General features: G+C 38.3%; 1 protein-coding gene across 1 annotated transcript in view; it reads right to left on the bottom strand.

Annotated features, from left to right (window-relative positions):
* Positions 1–515: 515 nt before the first annotated feature.
* Positions 516–23,923, bottom strand: part of RAPGEF2 (Rap guanine nucleotide exchange factor 2) — a 269,038-nt gene continuing 245,630 nt past the window's right edge. The window contains 15 exon segments of the mRNA XM_010383053.2: positions 516–2,569; positions 4,856–4,952; positions 4,954–5,162; positions 7,600–8,159; positions 9,028–9,253; positions 10,774–10,896; positions 11,672–11,824; positions 14,610–14,819; positions 16,271–16,494; positions 17,543–17,566; positions 18,198–18,321; positions 18,412–18,623; positions 19,568–19,951; positions 22,017–22,257; positions 22,901–23,058. Coding sequence (XP_010381355.2) covers positions 2,544–2,569; positions 4,856–4,952; positions 4,954–5,162; positions 7,600–8,159; positions 9,028–9,253; positions 10,774–10,896; positions 11,672–11,824; positions 14,610–14,819; positions 16,271–16,494; positions 17,543–17,566; positions 18,198–18,321; positions 18,412–18,623; positions 19,568–19,951; positions 22,017–22,257; positions 22,901–23,058 — 2,971 coding nt within the window. The 3' untranslated portion in view covers positions 516–2,543.

Genomic DNA, 23,923 nt, shown 5'->3' with positions numbered 1-23,923 from the left:
TTAACTGGCTTTTACCTTTTAAAATTAAGTGCTCTTCTGATAGACTAAAGTATTATTCAGACACGAGACATCAGCACTCATATCAATATTGTGTACTAATTAGAAGTCCAGAATCACTAGCTAAATTGTACTCTTCACTTAATGATCGTGACCTTGAATGTCAGTTTAAGTTCTCTGAGGTCCTGTCTCTCAGTATGTATACCAGGAACCAAAATATCATGTACCATAAAGATTATCGCTGGAAACGGTTGAGAAGAGACAAATGTTATGCAAATATATTGTGACAGCATCTTCATTTTCAAGAAACACTGAATTCTGAAAGTGGTTTGGTTGGTGCTAACATTAATGATATTAATTGCTTTGATCAACAGAGATCTGCCTAAAATAAATAGGCTATTGGGCAGTTTCCAATAACCCAGAGGCTAAATCTCTTCAGCCGAAGGACTTGCTTCTGCAGGAGACTAAAGGCTTCTATTCCACTTTAATAATAAAAAGCATGCATGATTCATTAAGAATATAGGCAAGGCTTTACGTTATATTTATTTATTTTCCAGCTTGTACAAACTGGATGTAGAAGCATAAACATAGTACATTTCTACCATCTTCAACAAAAATATAACCAATATGTACAATTATTGTATTAAAAATACAAAAGGGATACAGACTCCACCAATGTCTTTCTAAAAGACATACAGGTACAAGTAGTATCAAAAGTATGAGGAAATCACCAGTTAATTGTACATTCTGCACTTGACATCACAGAGCGAACTGAGATTAGCAGTCCTATGTTCTACAATTACTTAATGCTTAGATAACATTTGTGCAACTTGTGGTAGAGCTAGATTTCTGTCTTTCTATATGCACATGAGGTCCATAGCCTATATAATAGAACTGGCAAATAATGCATATTACATGTAAAATTACAAATGCATAATTGACAATGTAATATATAAGTAGACAAATGCCATGATACAGAAGAGAATTATTAAATAAAGCACTGACATTTTTTGATACAGTGAAAAAACACTGCAATTCCACTTTTAAAATTTGAAGCTATTTACGTTTATCTACTGATCAATATGATCAGCTGAATTTAATGGAAAAAAAATCCAAGACCAGCAGTTCCTCACATTTGAGTACTACTCAGATTGGCAGCCTTCACTTTTCCAGAGTCTGTGCAAAAACAACACAAAAATAGAGTGGAGGGGTCATTTCAGTCATTAAAGGGTTAATAGCAGCTGTGAGCAGATGGTTGCTACACTTAGGCCTTCTCTATATGCAGCGTCCATAAAGCCACTGGGAGGTTAGTCTTTGGTGACTAACCTGCCTTGCAAAGGCTGGCATATCTAACCAGGTTTTTGATCTTTTATCACATTTAAAGGCTTGTTTATTCCCTAATGCCAATTCAATAAAGGGAGGCTGTCTTGAAAGAGCAGTATAAACAGCTGGCAGTAGCTCCAACATCCCAAGCTGCTTTCACTGCAATGCTATCCAGTTATAAATGTTTCTCTTAAAAAAAAAAGAAAAAAAGAAAAAGAAAAACAAAACCTAAACCTCTAAATTAACAAAAATCAAAGAAATATAACTTAAAAATGGGGTTTGCCATCCATCTCAATGGAGCAGGACACATCCGCCAATGACACCGTCCTGCCTCCATAAGGCTCAGACAAGACACAAGGGTCCTAGTTCCCTCCCCTGGCCATGTGCAAACAGTTTTACAGAAGAACCCCATCCACTGGGGAAGGAGCAGATGAGGTGTCTTGGTAGTAATTGGCTAACATTTCATACTTCCAGGATAGGGCACTTCGCGGGTGAGACCAGAAGGACATGGGAAGCCAGGGTCACAAGCCAGGTTTTCCTGTCTTCTTGGTGTGGCCACACCCTGTCCGGCATATTTGGTTTTTCAGAAACCAGGCTGGCAACCCTACTTAAGGTTTAAAATAATACTGTAATCATTAAATGGATATACATTTACTCTCTGAACAAAATCTCTAAACTCATTTTTTTTTTTAAAAGGAGGACATTGTAAACAAGTGGACAAGCACTGTACTCAAAGGATTTCATTGTTTTTCTTTGTCTTCCTTGGTGAGTTAAAGGCCCCAAGTAGTTCAATGGCTAGCTTTTCTCATTATCCCAATGAGATCAAGTGCTAGGACTGGATTGAAATCTAAAAGGAAGATTAAAAAAAATCCTTCCAGGCATTGAGAAGTGCAGCCAGAGTGAATCATCTTGTTGGGATGATCTTGGAATTTGGAATGATACTGTGTGATGTGGCAGGCAGCAACAGTGGGAGCTCGAAGATTGCTGCACTGTGCATTTCAAGCAACAAAGTCTGAAAAGTGCCAGGGCAATTTCTTCACAGTATTTCACATGCAAAGGGGAAAGGAAGAAGGGAGAAGAAGCCCCATGCTGCTTTTAAGGCAGGGAAGGAGGCAAACTGGTCCACCATCCTCAGAATATGAGTTCCAAGGCTCCAATGCTCGGGACATCTTCCTGTGCTCTCCCTTCAGGTGGCTCGCTCTGGATCCAGAAAAGCCTGTGCCTCAAACAGCAGAAACTTGTTCATCTTCTGCAAATACAGCAGGGAAGAAAAAGAAATCAATGAGCAAGCAAGTAATTTCTTGTGCTATAGAGAATATATTCACTGATGTGCTAAATAAAAATATCATATTCTTTTTAGTAGAGCTCACTTAGAATCCTTGTCTTTTTTCCTAAGCAATGATGAACAACAATAAAAAGGTTAAAATGTACGCAACACATATCTTTACATATATACACACACACTATATTAAAAATATATGCATTATATATTTTTGTTCAGAAAGTTAATAAATTCATTTTAAAAAGTTGTAAAACAGCATGTGTCATTTAAAAAAAATATATAAGATCAGATACACATAAAAAGTCTAGGATATATAACAACATTTTAATAATGGCTGTCCGCAAGTGGCAGGATTTTAAGTAATTTTCATTTGTAATATTTTTCTATTTATTTAATTTTTTTGAGACAGGGTGTGGGTTTGCCATCCACAGTGCGGCGTTCTTGGCTCACTGCAACCTCTGCCTCCCGGGCTCAAGTGACTCTCCTGCCTCAGCCTCCCGATCTCCCGGTCATGTATCGCTTTTATCTATGATTGTGTAATCAAACATATTAAACTGAAAACTTTAAAGAGGATGGGAGGACATAATCTCCTTCCTCATTCTCAATTCAGCATGGTCAGACAGATTTGTAGAAAGAATGCACAAAGAGTTACAGAGAATGTGGGTTCCTTCATTCCCTCCCTTTCTCCCTCCCCTTCTTTCTTTTAGAGACAGGGTCTTGCTCTGCTACCTAGGCTACGGTGCAGTGGCACAATCATGGGTCACTGCAGTCCTGAACTCCGGGGCTCAAGTGATCCTTCCACTTCAGCCTCCACAGTAGCTAGGACTATGGGCACATGCCACCACACATGGGTCATTAAATATTTTTATGGGCCGGGCGCGGTGGCTCAAGCCTGTAATCCCAGCACTTTGGGAGGCCGAGACGGGCGGATCACGAGGTCAGGAGATCGAGACCATCCTGGCTAACATGGTGAAACCCCGTCTCTACTAAAAATACAAAAAAACTAGCCGGGCGAGGTGGCGGGTGCCTGTAGTCCCAGCTACTCGGGAGGCTGAGGCAGGAGAATAGCGGGAACCCGGGAGGTGGAGCTTGCAGTGAGCTGAGATCCCGCCACTGCACTCCAGCCTGGGCGACAGAGCGAGACTCTGTCTCAAAAAAAAAAAAAAAAAAAAAAAAAAGAAAAAATTTTTATGGAGACAGGTCTCACTTGTTGCCCAGGCTTGTCGCAAACTCCTGGCCTCAAGCAATCCTCCCACCTCAGCCTCCCAAAGTGCTGGGATTACAGGCATGACCCACCGGGCTGGCTGACAGTGTATCTTTCTTTATCAGACTTTCATTTCCAAATAAGTCCCAATTCATTAAAAGCGCAAATACAATGTTTCCACAGAAAACTTTAACCATCCACCTTTGAGAGTCCTAGATGCTTCTAAAATTCTTGACAATAGCACAAACTTGTGAGATTTTTATTTTCTTTTTCTTTTTTAGAGACAGAGTCTCCCTCTGTCACCCAGGCTGAAGTGCAGTGACATGTTGTTGGCTCGCTGCAATCTCTGCCTCCCGGGCTCAAGTGATTCTCCTGCCTCAGCCTCCCGAGTAGCTGGGATTACAGGTGCCTGCCACCACACCTGGCTAATTTTTGTATTTTCAGTAGAGACAGGGTTTCACTATTTTGGCCAGGCTAGTCTCAAATTCCTGAGCTCAAGTGATCTGCCCACCTCGGCCTCCCAAAGTGCTGGGATTATAGGTGTAAGCCATCGCACCTGCCTTACTCTTTTTCTCAAAATGGGGTCACAGAAGTACTTCAATTTTAGTGAGAATTAGAAAAGAAATCAAGTCATATAAACACTATATTTTAAGTGACTCCCTCCATAATCTTTGGCATTTTTGAAGCCATTTAGGGAAACACACAGACAGACACACAGAAAGCAGTCAAATTTTAGTGAGAATTAGAAAAGAAATCCAGTTATATACACACTGTGTTTTAAGTGACTCCCTCCATAATCTCTGGCATTTTTAAAGCCATTTAGGGAAACACACACACACACACACACACACACACACACACACACACACACACACACACAGCAGTCAACAGCCATAACCCTAAATTTGGAACTCTGAATATAGTGTTCTTTGTGTAGTGTATGGTTAGACATAGCTGACTGCAGTGTTAAGAAAACAGAAATGCCTTGGGAAGCAGCGTAAGTGAACACATCTAACTTGGAGGTTTTAGGAATATTTATGTGTATATACCATCCTCCTCGGTGGAAAACCCTTGGGACTGATAGGGGGCGAGGCGCGGGTCGGACTCGTTCGGCTTATGCCACTGAGGTTTGTTCACAGGCCTGCCTGCTGGTGGGATGCCCATGTGGCTGCTGTACAGATGAAGGCCCAGCTGTGTCGGAGGATCGCGCGACCATCCGCGATCTCTGAAGGGCCACGTTGTAGTCCGGAGGTTTCCTGGCTGGATGGGAGTGCCCTTCTGGAAAGTCAGTAATGGGAATTCCAATGTAGCCGGGAGGGGTGGGCGGGGGCTCTCGATACCTGCCCTCCTTTCGTGCTAGAGTAGAAACAATGCACCAGCATTAAAAAGTAGATCATGCCACAAAAGTTTAATTAAAAATATAAAAATAATTATTAAAACAGCATCCACAGTGTAGCAGCAAATGTGAATTTGCGTGGTATGGGTTAGAGGTGTGGTGTGAGGCAGGCCAGGGAATGCATATTAACTAAACCAAATTTCACAATGGTTATCACTGTGTGGTGAAACAGTTGGTGAGAAAAGCTGCTAGTCCATCTAAGTACTTTCATCTTTAAATGGGCTGCTTGTCTGTTTAAAATGGTTTGTAACTATAAAATAGTAGCAAGATTAAAACCTAACCCCTGGATTTATTGGAAAGACTGAAGCACAGGAAGAACCTAAGCACACAGCACTACGCCTGGAACCTGTTTGTGCTTGGTACAAGTTTCCTTTTTCCTCTCTGCCTGCCGGATCTGCCCTTTTTCTGGGCATTTATCTTTACCAGGCAGAGAAGCAATTCCACATTACTCTCGGGTCTCAGGACTTCACTTACGGAAACAGTGAATTAAAATAAATCTGGAAAAGTCACACAAAGGACACCAATTTAAAAACTCTAAAACTATTACTATAAGGTGTCTATTTTTCTTAAAATCCCTTTATTGATGCTCATGACCTAGAATATGAATGCTACTGTATAGGCAAGTAAAACTAAAGTTTTATTTTCTTGAACTTTTTAAACTCAACTGTTAGGAACTAAAAATCATTCTTCCTTCCTTTGCAATACAAATTCCGAGTATTAGTTGTAAGCACTTGAAAAAGTCCAACCTAAGAATATTTATTGTTTTCTCCTTATTCATTGTAAAAGGATATTAAACTTGAAATCTACCCATGACTATTTACATGGCTAAATAACTACAATTTTCCTAATAAAAGTAATGTCTGTAATGATTTATACTCCAGAATTTCTCACTCTACAACCGATAATCTGTTTCTACACTTCATCTGTATAGATGTTAATTGTGCCATAGAAAATACATCTCAACAGGACTGAGGGAGCATGACAGCCTCTTCTAACAGAAACAGCAGCACCAATAGCTTTCATGTACTTAATGAATCTACTATCTGGGCACTGTTCTAAATACTTTGCATAAATTTCCTTGAATCCTCACACTAACTCTATTAAGTAGAAATTATTATTATTATTATTATTATTATTATTATTATTTTTTGAGACGGAGTCTCACTGTGTCGCCCAGGCTGGAGTGCAGTGGCCGGATCTCAGCTCACTGCAAGCTCCGCCTCCCGGGTTTATGCCATTCTCCTGCCTCAGCCTCCTGAGTAGCTGGGACCACAGGTGCCCCCCACCTCGCTCGGCTAGTTTTTTGTATTTTTTTTAGTAGAGACGGGGTTTCACCGTGTTAGCCAGGATGGTCTCGATCTCCTGACCTCGTGATCCACCCGTCTTGGCCTCCCAAAGTGCTGGGATTACAGGCTTGAGCTACCGCGCATGGCCTTAAGTAGAAATTATTAAGCTCGTTTTACCGATGAGGAAACAGGCACTGCTTTGTATTTTACCCAATGTCACAAAACTAATAAAGTGGCAAAACAGGGATTCAATCCCCAGTTCGCCTGACTCCAAAGCCCGTGCTCTTAGTCACTTAACTATTAGCACCTCTCCCTCCTTCTGCAGTGTGCACAAATAATTGCTTATCAAGAATCGATGTGTGGCCGGGTGCGTTGGCTCACGCCTGTAATCCCAGCACTTTGGGAGGCCGAGGCGGGCGGATCACAAGGTCAGGAGATCGAGACCATGGTGAAACCCCGTCTCTGCTAAAAATACAAAAAATTAGCCGGACGCGGTGGCGGGCGCCTGTAGTCCCAGCTACTCAGGAGGCTGAGGCAGGAGAATGGCGTGAACCCGGGAGATGGAGCTTGCAGTGAGCCAAGATCGCACCACTGCACTGTAGCCTGGGCGACAGAGCAAGACTCCGTTTAAAAAAAAAAAAAAAAGAATCGATGTGTGTGCAGAATAAAAATCAATGGAAGACTTTTAAATATACAAAGTGTATAGTTCTAAATACAATCAAGGGAACAAAATAGAAGAATAAAAGATATAGGAGTTTCAAGTAAAGAAAAATTTCTCCTCTATGAATAATAGGAATCCATCCTGATTTTTAGGTTAAGAGAAAAAAATTAGACTAGATCATATCCACAATGACAATCTACTGATCCTGATAGCTAAGATTTACTGAATGTTTTGTTATGTAGGAATTTATCTGTATGTACCTGACCACAAAACCTGGGCTCTTAACCACTATTGATTTCAAAGACCTTAACACACCACTACTTTGGAAGTCCTATACAGCAATGGAGAAAGTGAGGAAAAGAACCAACAAACACATAATTTTACTATTGTAATAAGTTACATTAAAGACATGATCCAGACATGAAAAAGTCCCCCAATTTTAAAACTTACCAATGAGCCCCTTTGTAGTACTTGATGCCACAGCTATGTGGGCAGGCATGGGGACTGACTTGGTTTCTTCTGTGGTCACAGACGTTATGCTACTGCTTTCGGCTTCAATGGAAACGTCCTTTCCACCCCTCCGCTTTATTGTGCCTGTGTCACCTTCTGAGTCTTCTCCCCAGTAACCTGTGGAAGACGCCCAGCTTGCTCGGGACTGGGCTTGTTCAAGGCTCTCTCTACTTTGATTTTGCCGGTTATACTTTGTGCTATGATCAGAAAACATGATTTGGTCCATATGGCTGCTTGATGCCCATAAACCTGCAGGATCCCCTGAATAATCAAAGTGAGTGTGCCCGAATGGAAGAGTCTCCCAGCTTCTCTGGTGCTGGATCGTCTGTATATTATCATGGGAGCCACTTGAGCATGACGTCCAGCTCCCACGGCCACTGTCAGCAGCATCAAGTGACGCACGATCCCCCTGATCCTGGGAAAGTTCCTCTGTGCTTGGAGAAGAAATCACTGTAGCTGTAGCATATAAGCCTCGGCCCTCGGACATTGGTGCATAGGACCTAAGTGGTTAAAAGAAATGGAAAAGAAAAAAAAAAACCAAGATTGATAACCAATTCACCTATGATAAAACCAAAATACCTTTTTTCCTAGAAAGGTAGCTTGCTTTCATCCCAGAAACAGGATAAAAGTAGCACATGAATTGCCTTATATTGGCCAGTTCTGCCACGTCTAGCCTTCTGACTTTGTCATTACTATAAAACAGGCGGCCGGGCGCGGTGGCTCAAGCCTGTAATCCCAGCACTTTGGGAGGCTGAGACGGGCGGATCACGAGGTCAGGAGATCGAGACCATCCTGGCTAACACGGTGAAACCCCGTCTCTACTAAAAAATACAAAAATCTAGCCGGGCGAGGTGGCAGGCACCTGTAGTCCCAGCTACTCGGGAGGCTGAGACAGGAGAATGGCGTGAACCCGGGAGGCGGAGCTTGCAGTGAGCTGAGATCCGGCCACTGCACTCCAGCCTGGGCGACAGAGCGAGACTCTGTCTCAAAAAAAAAAAAAAAAAAAAAAAACCGGCATGGGGGAAAAGAACGCAACGTGCCATAAAAAAAAAAAAAAAAAATTTCCGACAACAATAAGGATGGCTCAATATAATTTGATTATTTCAGGATGGATCCTACAGTCACCCTCTGCCTTTAAAACAGAACAACTGTGTTCCACTGAAGAATAAACTTAACTAAAAAAGCAGTCTGCTTAACAAAAATGACATGATACTTAGTGTAGAAATTGTGAAAATCAGAACTGGGATGGGAGAAAAGTTCTTAGGCATTATGTAAAATAAATAAAAATAAACATCTGGGAGAAAAGACTCATTACCAAAAGAGAGATGGAAGGATAAATTCAAAAGAACACTAAGAAAAGCCACCTACCCCAAGCTATATTGATCAGGTTCCATCATGGTCCGCCTCTCCATCCTGCCCACCCCTAGGTTTGTTTCCACGATGCTGACAGAATGCCTCTGGCGCCTCTCATCGTGCAGTGAGACTGGCACTGAGTCAAAAGACGAATTGCTGACAATACTGGATCGTGAAGAAATTTCACTGTGACCAGAATCTGAAAAATTATCCACAGTACCACTGGGAGCCAAAGTATAGCCTGCATGAGAAACACGACCATATTAATTAGACTCTCTAGGTTCATAATATCAAAGGGAAGTATACCAAATAGAAGCAAAAATAAAATGCAGGCATAGATATCTCTATAGAAGTGGGGAGAAAAACTCCATTTCACTTGTAGATACCACATGACTAAGAGACAAATGTTTTATTCTAATGAAGCTTAAGTTGTTTAATTAAAGTTTAGAGAGGAAAAAAGAAAGTATCCTACAAGCTAGGAAAAGATGCAGAAAAGGCACCACTCGACTATTCTTAGCTCCCTTACCTATATCATTACACTATTAGTCTATAGAAAAGAAATCACGAAGAAAACAGATCAGATTTTAAAGTATGTTTTTTTTCAAAATGCAAAGCCACTGATCTTGTTTTCAACAGTTTTCAATTTTTAGAACTTGTATGGCATAGAATAATTCAACTGGAAATATCTGTATCCTACTTACAATTTTAAGTAAACATATAAACAAAAAGAATAAGAAATAAGACCTGAAGATGTCTTTGAATTTTTGCCATTTGGTTTTTCAATATTAATATTGGTTGAATCACATAAAAGCCAATTGTTTTGAAGGAGTTAATGGGCACTTTTCACAAGATCGTTACTACAGAATATCTAAACAGATGTCCACTTCTTGGCCTGAAAGGACCCTTAACTCTTCTTTTGTTACTAAAAATAATTTTGAAAGTCACAATGGAAGGCGCCTATCTTGATTTTTTTTTTTTTTTTTTTTCTTAGACGGAGTCTCCCTCTGTTTCCCAGGCTGGAGTGCAGTGGCGGATCTCGGCTCACCGAAAGCTCCATCTCCTGGCTTCAGGCGATTCTCCTGCCTCAGCCTCCCGTGTAGCTGGGATTACAGGCGGGTGCCACCATGCCTGGCATTTTTTTTTTTTTTTTTTTTTTGTATTTTTACTAGAGACGGTTTCACCATGTGGGTCAAGCTAGTCTCGAACTCCTGGCCTCAGGTGATCAGCCTGTCTCGGCCTCCCAAAGTGCTGGGATTACAGGTGTGAGCCACTGTGCCCGGCCCTATCTTGATGTTTTTAATGAAAAAAATCCAAATCTTCTTTCTCAATATTCATTTTTTTTTCTTGTCTACATTACTAGGGATCTCATGTTACTTAAGTATTTATTTTATATTATATGCAATGCAAATTTCTTCAATGCCACTTACCTAAGAAAAACTAAAATCTAGAGCATCTAAATGTTGCCAGTTTAAGTATATTCTTTCAGTATATTGGTAATTCCTGATTTATTTTTTAAAGGCTGCACAGGTCTTGATAAGATTTAATGTGTTCATTTATAAAACGTCTTTTTATAAAACCACACTGCAAGATCTGACAGATAAGATTTAAAGCCTTCCCTGAACAGTCTGCTAAAAAAAAAATCTTCAGAAAAATAAATCACTCAGATGGAGCACTTGACATATGGAGGAATTCTCCCATTTTCATTAACTAATGAGATGATTCCTCTCTTTCCCACCCCGTTTTTGGTTCTATAAACCCCACCTATCCCATAGGTCCGTGGTGCATTGTTATTCTTGTTACTGTTCTCACTTCCAAGAGAAGAGGAGGAACTGGTTAAGTCCAACTGCCCGGAGCCAAAAGATCTCAGCTGATTGCCACTGCCACCTAACAACAGGATGAGAAAAGAATTGAGATGCATCCATGTAACAAGGACAGGAGAGACTGATACCCATACAAAATGCACAGATGTCTGAAATATCCATCAAGTAATGCAATACCTGTTGTGTCAGTGAAATTTAACAATGTATTAAGCCCTTTTGGCCTTCCTTTAAGGAAAATTAAGTCCTAGCCATTTATTATTGGCTTACACTCATTCAGTTAAAAGGGTAGGAGGAGGAAGAAGCCTTAAGAGTTATGCAGCAGAAAATTACCTACTCTTTTAATATGAGAAGGTATCAACATAAGGAGGTGACTCTGAGTACCTAAAATATAGTCTCTTTAAAAATAAAACAAGGTAGCAACCAAAAAGGTAATCAAGACCTGTGTTAATACAATGAAAAAATAAATCAGGAAGATATTAGTTTTTCATGTTTTCAAAAGCCCTCTTCTCTGTATTAATGTCATAGAACCAAATTTAGTTAGAACAAATTTTAACATAAAAAAATTCTTTGTATATTTATCATGAATAAAAAGTAAATGTATTTTTAAAAGGCTTCTTATAGTTATAAATTTAATACTATTTATTGTAAGTATAACATTTTTAAAAACTGCCATTCTTCCAAATTTATAAACTGAGGGAAAAAAATCCATTGGGCATTACATATGAGCTCATCTTAAATGACAATAATGTTAAGAATTATGTAATACACAACTCTGGAATTTCCCATAGCCAAAATGTATAGGTTTCAATACAAGAAAACAAAAAGTAATTTAATTCTACCTTTCCTTGGAGAACTCTGTGGAGAAGTAGGAGGAGAAGAAAGCTGCGAAGACGCATTTGATATTGTGTCTTCAGCTTGTTTCTTGTGACGTTCCAAACTTCCTTCTTCAGACAAAGAAAGAATTTTCTTTAAAGCTTGTGGAGAGTTTATGCCTATAATAGAAAAAAAAAACTTTCAATATGTATTTTCAAGTCTGAAAATAAACACCATTTATGACTAAAAAACTCTTTTGTGCTAAGATTTAATATCATTACATTGAGGTTCAACCTATTTACAATGTAAATGTTCTTTGTATTCTTCATGGTCCACAGAGTAAGTGCCTACAGAAGGCATGAGATACCTGTAGTTTAGTTTCAGGCTGATATCTGCCAGAGTACCAGAAATCGTTTGCTTTTGGTATTTTACATTAGATTCTAAACTTTGAGGTAGTCACCATCTTTATTCAACAATATATTAGGCAACAATGAAGAAAAAATGGACAATTTGGACACACTGAATTTAGGATGGAAGTGGCACAGCTAGATATGTTTATTATTAGAAACCAAATTTGAGTTGGAAACTGTTTTGTATCCTTGGAAAGTGGTAGCTCAAGGGAAGTGAGAATAAAGGGAGAAGAGTACAGAGGCAAGAGCTAAGAGGAGCTAACCAGGAAAGTGAATGAAGGTGCTCTAAGGAATTCCATGCAGTTAATACTTGATCAAGTAAACAGATGAAAGAGAAGGGCGGAAGAGACCATGAAAGTGCTGTGTCAAAAAACCTTGGAAGGTGGTTTCAGAAGAAGGAAGTGAGCCAGCACCATGTGTAGGATCCAATAGGATGAGAGTGGAGGAAAAATTATTCTATATGTCAATGTAAGATGATTTCCCTCCTCAAAATTATTTTTCATAAATGAGGAAGTTACACTAAAAGATTTTACAAAGCCTCTCATATTATTATGAGGCACTCTCAATTTTATTTTGAACAACAAAGAGGTATTTGGGAAGGCACTACAGCCTGAAACCACTTCAGATTAGTGTTAGTCAGTAAAATTGAACAAAGATTTAATCCTTCATTTCACTTCATGTAAGCAGTCTGATGTTTTAATACTATCTTTTTTTAAAAAAAACCTTTTAAAGTAATACTTTGATTACATGTAGAAATCATATACACAGGAAATAAAGCTAATTGAATGGGTAGTTTTGATCCGGAAAAAATTTCCAAGGCCAGCATTACACACAGATTCAAAAAGTACTATGTTTCAAACCATGTGGATGGATGTGAAGATGTTATGCCTGAGAAAGCTGTGTTAGATACTTCAAAAGTGGTCCCAGCGATGGACAAAGACACCAATGTTAAAGATGCAGAAAGTATATACAACAAAACTCTTTCACGAACTGGAGTGAGGGAAACACCCGCAGCATCTCTAAATTAGTATTTTATATACTGTGACTTTAAATGTGTATGTTAAACTAAATAAATATAAGACAACAAATGATATTTCATCCACATTTCTAAAGTTCATAAATGGAACTAGAGACATTTTGAGAGCTATGGCTTCAGAAACATGGAGGATAAAGCTTTATACTCAGACACATCTACATTATATTAAATATGGCTAATAAGCTGTTTTTAGCTAAAGTGAAGACTGATATTCTTCCATATGAGAAGTTCTGCATAAAGAGGATACAGAAGTCATACTGCAGGGGATTCAGAAATGCATGCATATTAAAAACATAATATATAAAGAAACACATAATTCAATGTGTTTGTGATGAGGGGATCAACACAAATATTTGAAAGGAGAAACATATCAAGGAAAGGTGTTTTCTTACTCTCCCCCAAGTATCAATAAAGAGGACACTTGCTGATCAGATGGAATGAGGTGAGGACACAGAGTATGTGAGAGGTCTATGAAATGACTCTCACCCTAGCCATACAGATGGGCTGTAACTGTGCAGGGACCTAGCTATCCACACCCCATTTTATCTAAGTAAATTTTTTCCTATCTATCTATCTATCTATCTATGGATCGATCGATCGATCGACAGAGTCTTGCTCTGTCGCCCAGGTTGGAGTGCAATGATGCAATCTCGGCTCACTACAATTTCCACCCCCCAGGTTCAAGCAATTCTTGTGCCTTAGCTTCCCAGGTAGCTAGGACTGCCGGCGTGCACCATCATGCCCAGCTAAGTTTTGTATTTTTCGTAAAGACGGGGTTTCGCCATGTTGGGCAAGTTGGTCTCCAACTCCTGGCCTCAAGTGATCCATCTGCCTCAGCCTCCTGAAGTGCTGGGATTACAGGCGTGAGCTACTGCCCCCAGCTTACTATCCCTTTATTTTTAATAATTTATTTTTTTATCAATTATTTCATTCACATATACGTAGAAAAAAATAAGCTGTGCATTTTATGAAAAATTATTGTGCTGTACCACTTCCACAAAGGGGCTAAACTACTAGATGTTTTTCTTTTCGTAGGAAAAATGAAGTGTAATTTAGCTCCTCCATACTCAGGAGTTAGTTGCTTTATTTTTCCCCCTAAGCTACAGAATCAGTGAGTCAACAAATAAGAATTTACCTTCAGACAATTCATTTAACTTAAAAATATTCTGCTTAAATCCCAGCAGTTCGTTGGTTCTAAGGCAAAAACCAGTTTAAATAATGTAAATGAACAAAACATCTTCTGCACTCAGCAAAAATTAAATGGACACATAACTTCTCTATTAATACCCCGTCGTAGCAAATTAGCATGATTAAATGAGATATTACTTATAAAAACAACCCCTTCCATTGGCAAAGTCAGGTTTAACTTGCTGAATGTTCAGGTTTTATTAGGAGCTAATAATTAACAGAGAAACTCAAATATATTAGACAAAGTTATCCAAGACAAATATTTTTTTCCTAATTTGCAAACCATGAGAGTGAATGGCACCAAAAAAAGAAATGAATGTAATCACTTACCAAAAGGTGGGAGATCCTTTACGGGCACTTTCTTCCGTGAAGGATAAAGGGACACGGCGGGAACCTGCAGTCCCTGGTTGATTTTATGTGCTGGTGGTGGCTGCTGCTGGGGCTGTGGCAGGGACTGAGCTTTCTGCTGTGACCCTGCCCTTGGAGCTACCGGAGAGGTCTCGGATTTGACAGGCTTTTTGTCACCAGGATTCTTAGGCACTGATAATTGTTTGGGTTTGAAAATAGAACAAAGAATTTTAGATGCTAGTAGCTATGTAGAAGATAATTTTAGAACTGTGTGAGCATTTTCTGCAGTTAGAATACTAAAATGCACTCCTTTCGTCCTGTTGCCTTTATGAAGCACAGAAATGGATGGGGGACCCTAGTTACAGAAAATATTAGGTATGTGGCAGGACAAAGGTATCTACTTTATGAAGTCAGCAATCTCAAAAGATGATTATACTATTAAACACCCCATTAAAAATATAGAAAAATGTGGGTAGTTCAATATGTTATATCCATGTATATGAAAGACACAAATACATGATAAAAGCTACAACAGACAAGTCATCAGGCACTATTTTTCTAAAATGGTGTCCCAAATTGTTTGACAAGTATGTGCGAAGTTTTTATTTAATAAATGCTGCCAACTGCAATCTATTTACTACCACATTCCTAGGAAGTAGAATTATCTATGCAAGCAAACAGTAGCCAAAAATGCTTGAGTATTATACTGAGTATATATATTGTGGTAGATAAATGGCAAAGCAATTTAGGACAATTAAATATTGTGCATGTAGTATCTTAATATGCAAAACTCAATGACATATGTATGCTTCCTCCCTTTTACACACCTGGAAGCTAAGGATTAGGGAGGTCAAGTAACTTGCCTAAGCCTGCATTGCTAGTAAGAGGAGGCAAACAGGATTTGAACTCAGACCACTCTGACTCCAGAGGACAAGCTCTTCACCATGACACAGTGCTTCTACAGTGTCCTGGGTAAATCGAATAATCCAAATCTTCTCAAATCACCTATCTAAATTAAATCCTATAGAAGACATCTTCAAACCTGCCCATAAAAGACACAGGAGTGTACTGAATGGAAAATGCCTTTGTCCTATAAGTCAAGATGCAGATTTAGAAAAAAAAAAACTGCCCCATTTATAGACTAACCAGATTTTTAAAGGCTATTGTGGTTCACTGTGGAGCAGAATTATTGCTCTAACTGGTAGGTGAATTTGTTGTTGGGTGTTGTCTGGGCTAGTGGTTAAAAGGCAGCCAGCACACCCAACTTTATGCCCCGACTCCCCTCAGGTTGCCCATAATTTGGGGGCACCTTTGTGAGAACACAAGACACGTAATTGGGAGCCACATCTACATATGCGCCCCCTGCATGTGTACTGGCTGTGTCCAGGTGAAACTAAAGCAATGGGCTGCCCTAGATGTGGACAGTGTCATCCTCTACACACTAACGCAGTTGACCTGAGGGCCTGGCCGCACACAGTGCTATCCAGTATTCAATATTAGCATTCAAGGGAAAGACTAGTATATCTCATGATTGCCAGCTCCCCCTCTGCACTAAGCCTTATTTTGTCACTGCCCATATCACTGTACAGGAAACAAATCTGCATTCTAGCCAAAGTCGGCAGCCACTTTAAGGAAAAACTCACATGTGTTGGTTGCTGGCTCACACTGCAGAGATAATGTCTGAAGACTCTCCTCGTCCATTTCTAGCTCCAAATTGGAAAGGTACTGCTTCACTTTTCGAGCCATTTGGGCATCTTCATAAAGCTTTTTGGCATTGAGAAAGGAACTACGACGTACCCGCTTTTTATGACCACCTGTCTGAGCAACATCTAGCACTGTTGCGTTTGTACTACCCTGGCTGAGAGACCTGGAAGATGAAAAGGTAGATATGCAGCTCACTCTAGCATGGGAGTACTTTATCTATTTAAAACGTGCCAAGACTGATATTAATATTCTATGTTCAAAAGGTCACATGCTTCATTCCAGTGAGTAAACTGTTACACAGGAATATAGAATAATATAGATTTAAAAAATTTAGTTAAAAGAAAATTATACATAATATACATATAAAAATATATGTTTGGCACCTGTTCAGTTCGAACTAGGAAATTCTTTTCACCTCTATAGAGCATTTAAGGCAGTTCTCTCACAGATGCCAGAAAATAATAATTACATATAAAAGCTCATTCAAGAATACACAGCTATAATCATTAAGATTTGCAACATTAAGATTACTTCCCCTAAAGAGGATATTATACATATATTTAAATAAAATTAACTACAATGTTCACAATTGTCTTCTTATTCCTTGAGTTGAATGTAGTGAGTTTTTAAAGTAATACGGTCAATCTGTTAATAAAACAATCATGCAAATGTAAACATATATGTATGGAAACTATTGAGCACATGAATTGTTAAGAATTATTTTTAAAAAGGATTGGTTTATACAGAATGAAAATAGTAGTTAGTTGAGCTGTAAAAAATTTGGGTTTAACACCTGGGGGCACCTATTTTATATTAAAAATATTTATTTCTCACATATCTGTGAAATATTTTAATCGCACAATTTTTCCTTCTAATATCCTTCCTCCCCTCCCCCTACTTTCAGCGTTCCGCATTTCAAGACACACCAATTATATTAAAATAAAATCTTTCTAAGAGCTCAGAAAAACTGGCCTATAGTTCCCCAGAACAGTCATCAATCATTTCACAGCTCTCATGGATCATGACTTCAAAAGCAAAAGCCCCAACAGATTAAACTTGAAGTCAGTTTGCCATCTGAAATTCTGCTACAGCAAGAGGGTTAAGGAAAAAAATGCAAAAATGCAAAGCATCAGAAAATACAGCAGGTAAGAAAACAATACAATGAGCAGAATAACGACTGTGTGTGGGTATGCAAGGTCTCCACCACTTACCCCAAACTCCGCCATTTCTTCTTCCTGTAAGTGAGAGCCATGGAGATTGAAGCATGGGTGTAGAAAGAGAGACAGAAAGATCACAAGCTCAGAAAGAAAGGACTAGACTTCTGGATAAGCAGTTCTAGAAGCCCACAAACATTAAACTGCATAATGACCTCACACACGCAACTTTACTAGAAATATTTTTCTAGCTTAAAAGACAAATATATTTAAATTTTTTGTTCTAAAATTAAGACCGACTTTTCTCTCTTTCACTGAATTAATCACTTTTTACTACACTGCTAGCTAAATCTGTTGTGTGGATATTAAGACAAGACTATTTCGGGTATTTACATATTTTAGTTCATACTACTAGTTATGAGTTTTAGCTCTACGAGTCAGTGTTCTGAGAAATAAGAAATACATAATTGTGACTATTACACTGAAAATGTCTGAAGGACAAACTGTTTTTACTGACAGCCAAAAGAACACTTTATACAGAATAAGACATTTATTCCAAATTAGAGATCACAGGTGATTCTCAGCACATCCTACTATAATTTCTGCCATAGGACAAATATAAATACTCAAACTTTTAAAAAATCATTTATTGGGAAGCTCTAAATTTAACCTTCTCTACTCTCACACGTAGCACTGAAGATAAAATACTCACCGAGTCCTGAACATGAGGGCTGGGTCCATGTTCACTGAAGCCATTCGGCCAACGTGACGAATTTCTTTTGCGATCATCCTTAACTTCTCAAAATTGACCAGCCCGTCTACTTTTGAGTCATTTCCTGAAATCGACAGAGAAGAAAAAGGAAATCACATGGCATTTATTCTATGCTTCTCCAAGCGAAGATGGAAACCCTCTGCCTTATGTTTACCTTCGTGAAGGAAGGTGAGATCCTTCTTGATAACTGGAAACAGAGGGATTATGGGTGGTTGTAGGTTTTGACTATTGAGAACATTGCGATATTTCGCCATGTTTCTGGAAGGATCAAACAGGTCTTGGAGATCTTGAAATAGTTTTTCGTATTTATTGGGAAGTTTCTCCCAGGTTGTTCGCAGTCTTGCCACTGGTGCCAGGTTTAGGCCACTGAGAGGAGAAAAAGAAACGTGATATAACAACTAAAGTAAAATAGTGTACAGATTATTTATTGACACATAACACCTCCTTGTTTATGCTTTATATGCATAACAATTTACAGAAGGCTGCATAAGAAACTGTTCATGATAATTCTGGGGAATGACATGGCACAGGGAAGTAGGGTCAGGGTCAAGCCAAGGCGTTTTACTCTTCTCTTCCCTATAGACCCTCCTCATCTGTTTACTATCAGCAAAACCATCTGAATATAAGTATTGATGCTTTGTTTCCATACATAGCAGTATGTATACATACCAGTGCTTAGCCCATAGCGGCCTTTTGATAAAACCGACTGAGCAAATATCCTCTAGTAATAAAATAAGCTATGATAGTAATGAGAGTATGACTAAACTCCCAGACAGAGAAAATGACTCATTTAATAATCACCCTCAATAGCAACATAACTAATTGTTGCCATTTTTTTTTCTTCTAACCTCAATCTAAGCTCTTAAAAAAAGGGAAGAAAATTAACATTTCCTGGCCATCTGCTTTGTGCTATTTGATGGAACTCCACATACATGATATCATTAATCTTGTTGATAACTCTTTGGGGTATTGTTATTTCCACAGAAAAATAAACTGATATTGAGAAAAGTTGAAACAAACTTGAAAAACAAAAAAGTGGGGATATAGATTTTCTGAGCTCCAAATCAGAACTTCAGATGCTACCAAAATGTTTCCTGCTTAATGGCTTCTTCAAATCTCTTCAGGTTGGCACAGCTGTTTTTTTGGTACGAGAGATTTTAAATTAAGGTTAGGATTCAGAGAAAAAGAATTGTCCCTTATGAGTCAATTAAAATCTACTGCATTTACACTAATTATACGATGTTCCTGGACTGATACATATTTTAAATCTGTGAACTGAATTGAATCTTAAGAAAAATGTGTTCTCTTACCTAATGATTGCAAACATTGAGTTAAAATTCTTGCATTCCCTACAGTGCAGTGCTATCTTGATGAAATGCTTAATGATCTTCATCCTCTTCAGCTGGTTTGTTTCTCTGAGAATTTCAGATGCTACCCAAAATGTTTCCTGGTTAATGACTTCTTCAAATCTCTTCAGGTTGGCACAGCTGGTTTTTGATCTGAGTTTAAATAAATCATCTATATATTCAGTAGGTTCAATGTTGCGAAAGAGTTCAAAATTTCGCATAGAGAGCTGTGTGGCAACTTCCACAGTGCTGAGCTGAAGGAGGGAAATTTGACTCTCTCTCAACAACTCCTGAGCATCTTCATCAGAACATAGAGTTTCTGTTTCCATGTTGTTTTTCAGATAATACCTGTGAAAAACAGAAACATACCAGAGTCAAAGCCTATGCAGCAATCTCATGATATTCCTTGAAAGAATAATGCTACTTTTTATGGAAAGTTACAGAGAACACTAATTTGAATGATGGAAGATTTCTCTTCAACCAAGACAGTGCAGCTGCTGTCTCAGGTACCAGGTCACAGAACTGCCTATCCAGAAGTAGGTGGTAGAAACAAACAAATCACATGGAATTTCACTTTTACTACCTGGACTTTCTTTCTCTCCTTTCTTTTCCTGCTTTTGGAAGTATTTTACCCTTTTTGCTAAAAATAACAGAAAATAGCCACATTTTTAGTTTAAAAAGGAACTAGATCCTAAGGCAGGAAGCAGGAAAGATCAGACACAAGTAGGTCATCATTTTTATTTTCCCAATAATCTGTGATTATTGATGGACCCAAATTGTAACAATCCAGGTTTACTTATTTATTCAAATACCTAAGAAACCCTAAGCTACTTCCCTCTATTTGATCCTATGAATAGAACAATCGTACAATAGGTTAACTTTAAAAAATCTGGATTTTCATAAAAACTCTGCAGGTAAGTGGATGGTAGGTATTATACTTATTTGTCAGAATAGGAAACAGGCTCCTAAAGGTTGACTAGTTAATGCCAGTGCAAAAATGAGAACACAGGGCTGGAGCTCCTTCTCCTTTTAGGTAATTTGTTGAAAATAGCATTAAGATGTTTGTCGTGTGTGTGTTTGTGTGTGTGTGTGTGTGTGTGTGTCTGTGGTATGGTGGTGGTGGTATTTTTTTGTTTTGTTTTTCTTTTTTAGACACATGCTTTCTCTGTGAAATTCCATAAACGAAAAAACAGAATGAGCACAGTAGGGGCCCTGCTAAAATTTTTTTTGTATATTTCACCAAGACAAACACATATGACAGAAAATATATACTTTGCACCCTTGATTTTCACAGATTTAACATTCTCCATTTTGGTTACTCATGAAGCCCATGACATACCCATCTATAATTTTCTTCAATAATGAATGTGAATCATGAATTTATAGCTCAGTGGAGCTCTGTAAAACTAGTGTGGTTCCAGATATATCAATGTGCATTAAAATGATAACTGGAAAAAACAGAGCGACTAAAACAAAACTATTTGCTAGTGTTTGAAAACAAAAGTGAAGAGGCATAAGAAAGTTACAGTTGATGGCAAGAAAATCAAAGTTTTGAATGAATTACATACTGGTTTAAACCTGTAACATGGAAAAGTCAAATACAGGGAAACACTCCGTAAGTTAAAAATAGAAATAATATGATTTATGGAACTGCTTAATTTTCAGTGTAGAAACCAGCCATTATGAGAACCAAAACAACTATTTTCTTTTTCAACTTGCACTTATTGTGACTTGAAGATAAAGTTACATACACCTAACAATGAAAATATCATTGAAGAGAATAGTAAAATCAGATACAACATTTTCTTGCAAGTAACATGTGTGATACAAGCACTTCTGCAGCAAAGGACTAAGCTCTGCAGCAAGTAAAGTTTGGTTTCAGAGTTAAGAAGTGTATTTCATAGCACAATGTACAGTAACAGGCAGTAGTGGCCAACCACATTGTCATAGATGCCTCTGCCTAAACTAAGGAAGCTCCTAGAAAAGTTGGGTGTGCAGGAGCAAATAACACTAGAATATGATTAGAAAATGTGCCTGTGAATGTACCTATCCGAAGGGAAGACAGCACCCGCGTTTAACTCTGTGACTTTATGTCAAGCATACTCTCGCCTTCCAAACCAGGACCCTAAGGCAAGCATGAGAAGTTACAGCACGCATTGTGGCAGTCAGTAACAACCTTGAGGTCACAGTGCCTTTGAACAAGTGCCTAAGAGATCCTTGTTAGGGTCAGTAGTCGACTGTGTGCATTTGCTTTCATACAGTAATTCTTGGTGAAAGGAAAAAAAAACAACTACTTTTTAATCTGCAGGGGCACTTACTCATTTAAAAAACACTTTGAAAACTGCTCATCTCTTAGACTTTGATGTGGGTTTGAAGAGGAGATAAAGAAATCAGTAAGGTAGACAATATATACCTTCCACTCAGTTGTATTCTGTCAGCAAGTTTGGAAAGCTGATCTGGAAGCCTTCTTTGTTTGATTACTCCCTCAGGTGTGACAGAGACCTCACATAGTGAATATTGATCCGGGGTGGCAGTAACAGCAAACTCCCTGATAGCCTGAATAACCACTTCCTTTGCCGTAGTGTCCTTACTGATCATGATGTAGCGGCTTTGCTGATCAGCCTTAAAAACCCTTAGCACTTGATCTGGCAAGTCTGGGGAAAGAAAAGTCACACATAAGTAGAAAGAATTTTAATATATGGCAATGCAATTAACCAAAGTAATTGGGAAAAGCTCCCTAGAAAAAGCAATGCTGAACTTTTACTTCTCCCTTACTCTAGGTCTTCCTCAAAGAATCAGTCAACCTACATGCTGTTCTGCTGCAAGAACACACCTTTCCCTAAAGATAACAGATTGATCTACAGACACCAGCAAGCACATCAGTAGACAACAGCAGCACACGAGACTGTCATGCTGGCATCAAAGAAATAAAATTTAAATCCAGAGTTAATCTTTATTGTATTGAAAAGTCCATTAAATAGACCTAAAATATGCCTCTTACTCTATTTATTTGATATGATTTAGTAATCATAGCATGGGATGCATTATCTTCATTTTATGAAAGAAGAAACAAGTTCAGAGAGAGAATCTGCCTATGGCCATATAAAAATATTGTGCTGAATATAAAGAGAACTGGTTCCAACACCTGGTTTCAAGAATCTTGAAGTTTAAGGTTCATCCTTACTCAGCATCTGATATAATCCATGACAAATGAAGAGAGATAGATACAACATGACCATTATGTTAGAAATAAAAAGATAACTACAAGAAAACAAAAGAAGTGTTGGTGATACTCACCAGGAGTAGTACTGAAGTCTAAAATGCGATGATGTGACTGCAATAAATCAGGATTACTGGATGATAAGGTTCCACTGACAGGCAATGCAGTTGGGATGTGCTTTGTCTGCCTTAATCCTACTATGCTGTCATCTTGAGACTGACCAATCCCAATATCACTGAACAAAGAGGAAAATTTGAAAATTATCAGCAAGTTAAAAAGCTGTAAGTCATCACTATACAATAGACACAGACCAAAAACCGTATTCCATTATTTTTGCAGCTAATGTAAAAACATCATTAATAAATGTGGTTGAAAATTGCAAAAGCAACTACTGTTTAAGTGTATCTGACTCATTTTGGTGTTTTTGTTTTGCTCTGGTTTTTTTTTTTTTTTTTTTTTTTTTAGACACAGCATCTTGCTTTGTTGCTCAGGCTGGTCTTGAAACCCTTGGCCTCAGTAGTGATCCTCCCACTGCGGCCTCCCAAAGTGCTAGGATTACAGGCATGAGTAACAGCACCCAGCCTCATTTTGCTGTTTCTTAAGTGTATAGTATGTTTCTCTAAAACCTATGGTTTTTCTAAGTAGGTAAGTCATAACAAAAATTAGTAGTTTCTCACCATAGAAATGTATTTAAAAAAATAAGCTCTAGCTTCTGATGGAAATGGATTTAAGAAAAAGTAGATTAAAAAGAATACATTTACCTCACTCAACTGATAGTTCTGCATCAGAATGATAAATTATTTTATAATTTGACCTTCAATAGTTGAAGAAATTGAGTAAAATGAAAAGAGGAGGAAAAAAATTCAAAGTGTCCTAATGTTATTTTCCAATGCTTTAGAGAAAAAATGAGATCACTATGGAGTCCAATGTAAGGAGACTCTGACACAGACATTATTTCTTGATTATACAGAGCATAAAAAAACAGTGGTGCATGGTGACATTTCCTAGTATCAAAGAAAAGGCAATACAAATCCAATGACTGACTTTTAATTCTCCGATTAAAATTTCTAGCTACCCATTTAAGTATCCAGAGAAATACT

The sequence above is a fragment of the Rhinopithecus roxellana genome, chromosome 2 (genome assembly GCF_007565055.1).
Source record: "Rhinopithecus roxellana isolate Shanxi Qingling chromosome 2, ASM756505v1, whole genome shotgun sequence".
In the NCBI taxonomy this organism is placed as follows: Eukaryota; Metazoa; Chordata; class Mammalia; order Primates; family Cercopithecidae; genus Rhinopithecus; species Rhinopithecus roxellana.
Note: the sequence above shows the minus strand (reverse complement) of the source record. Positions and strands in the feature narration are given on the sequence as shown.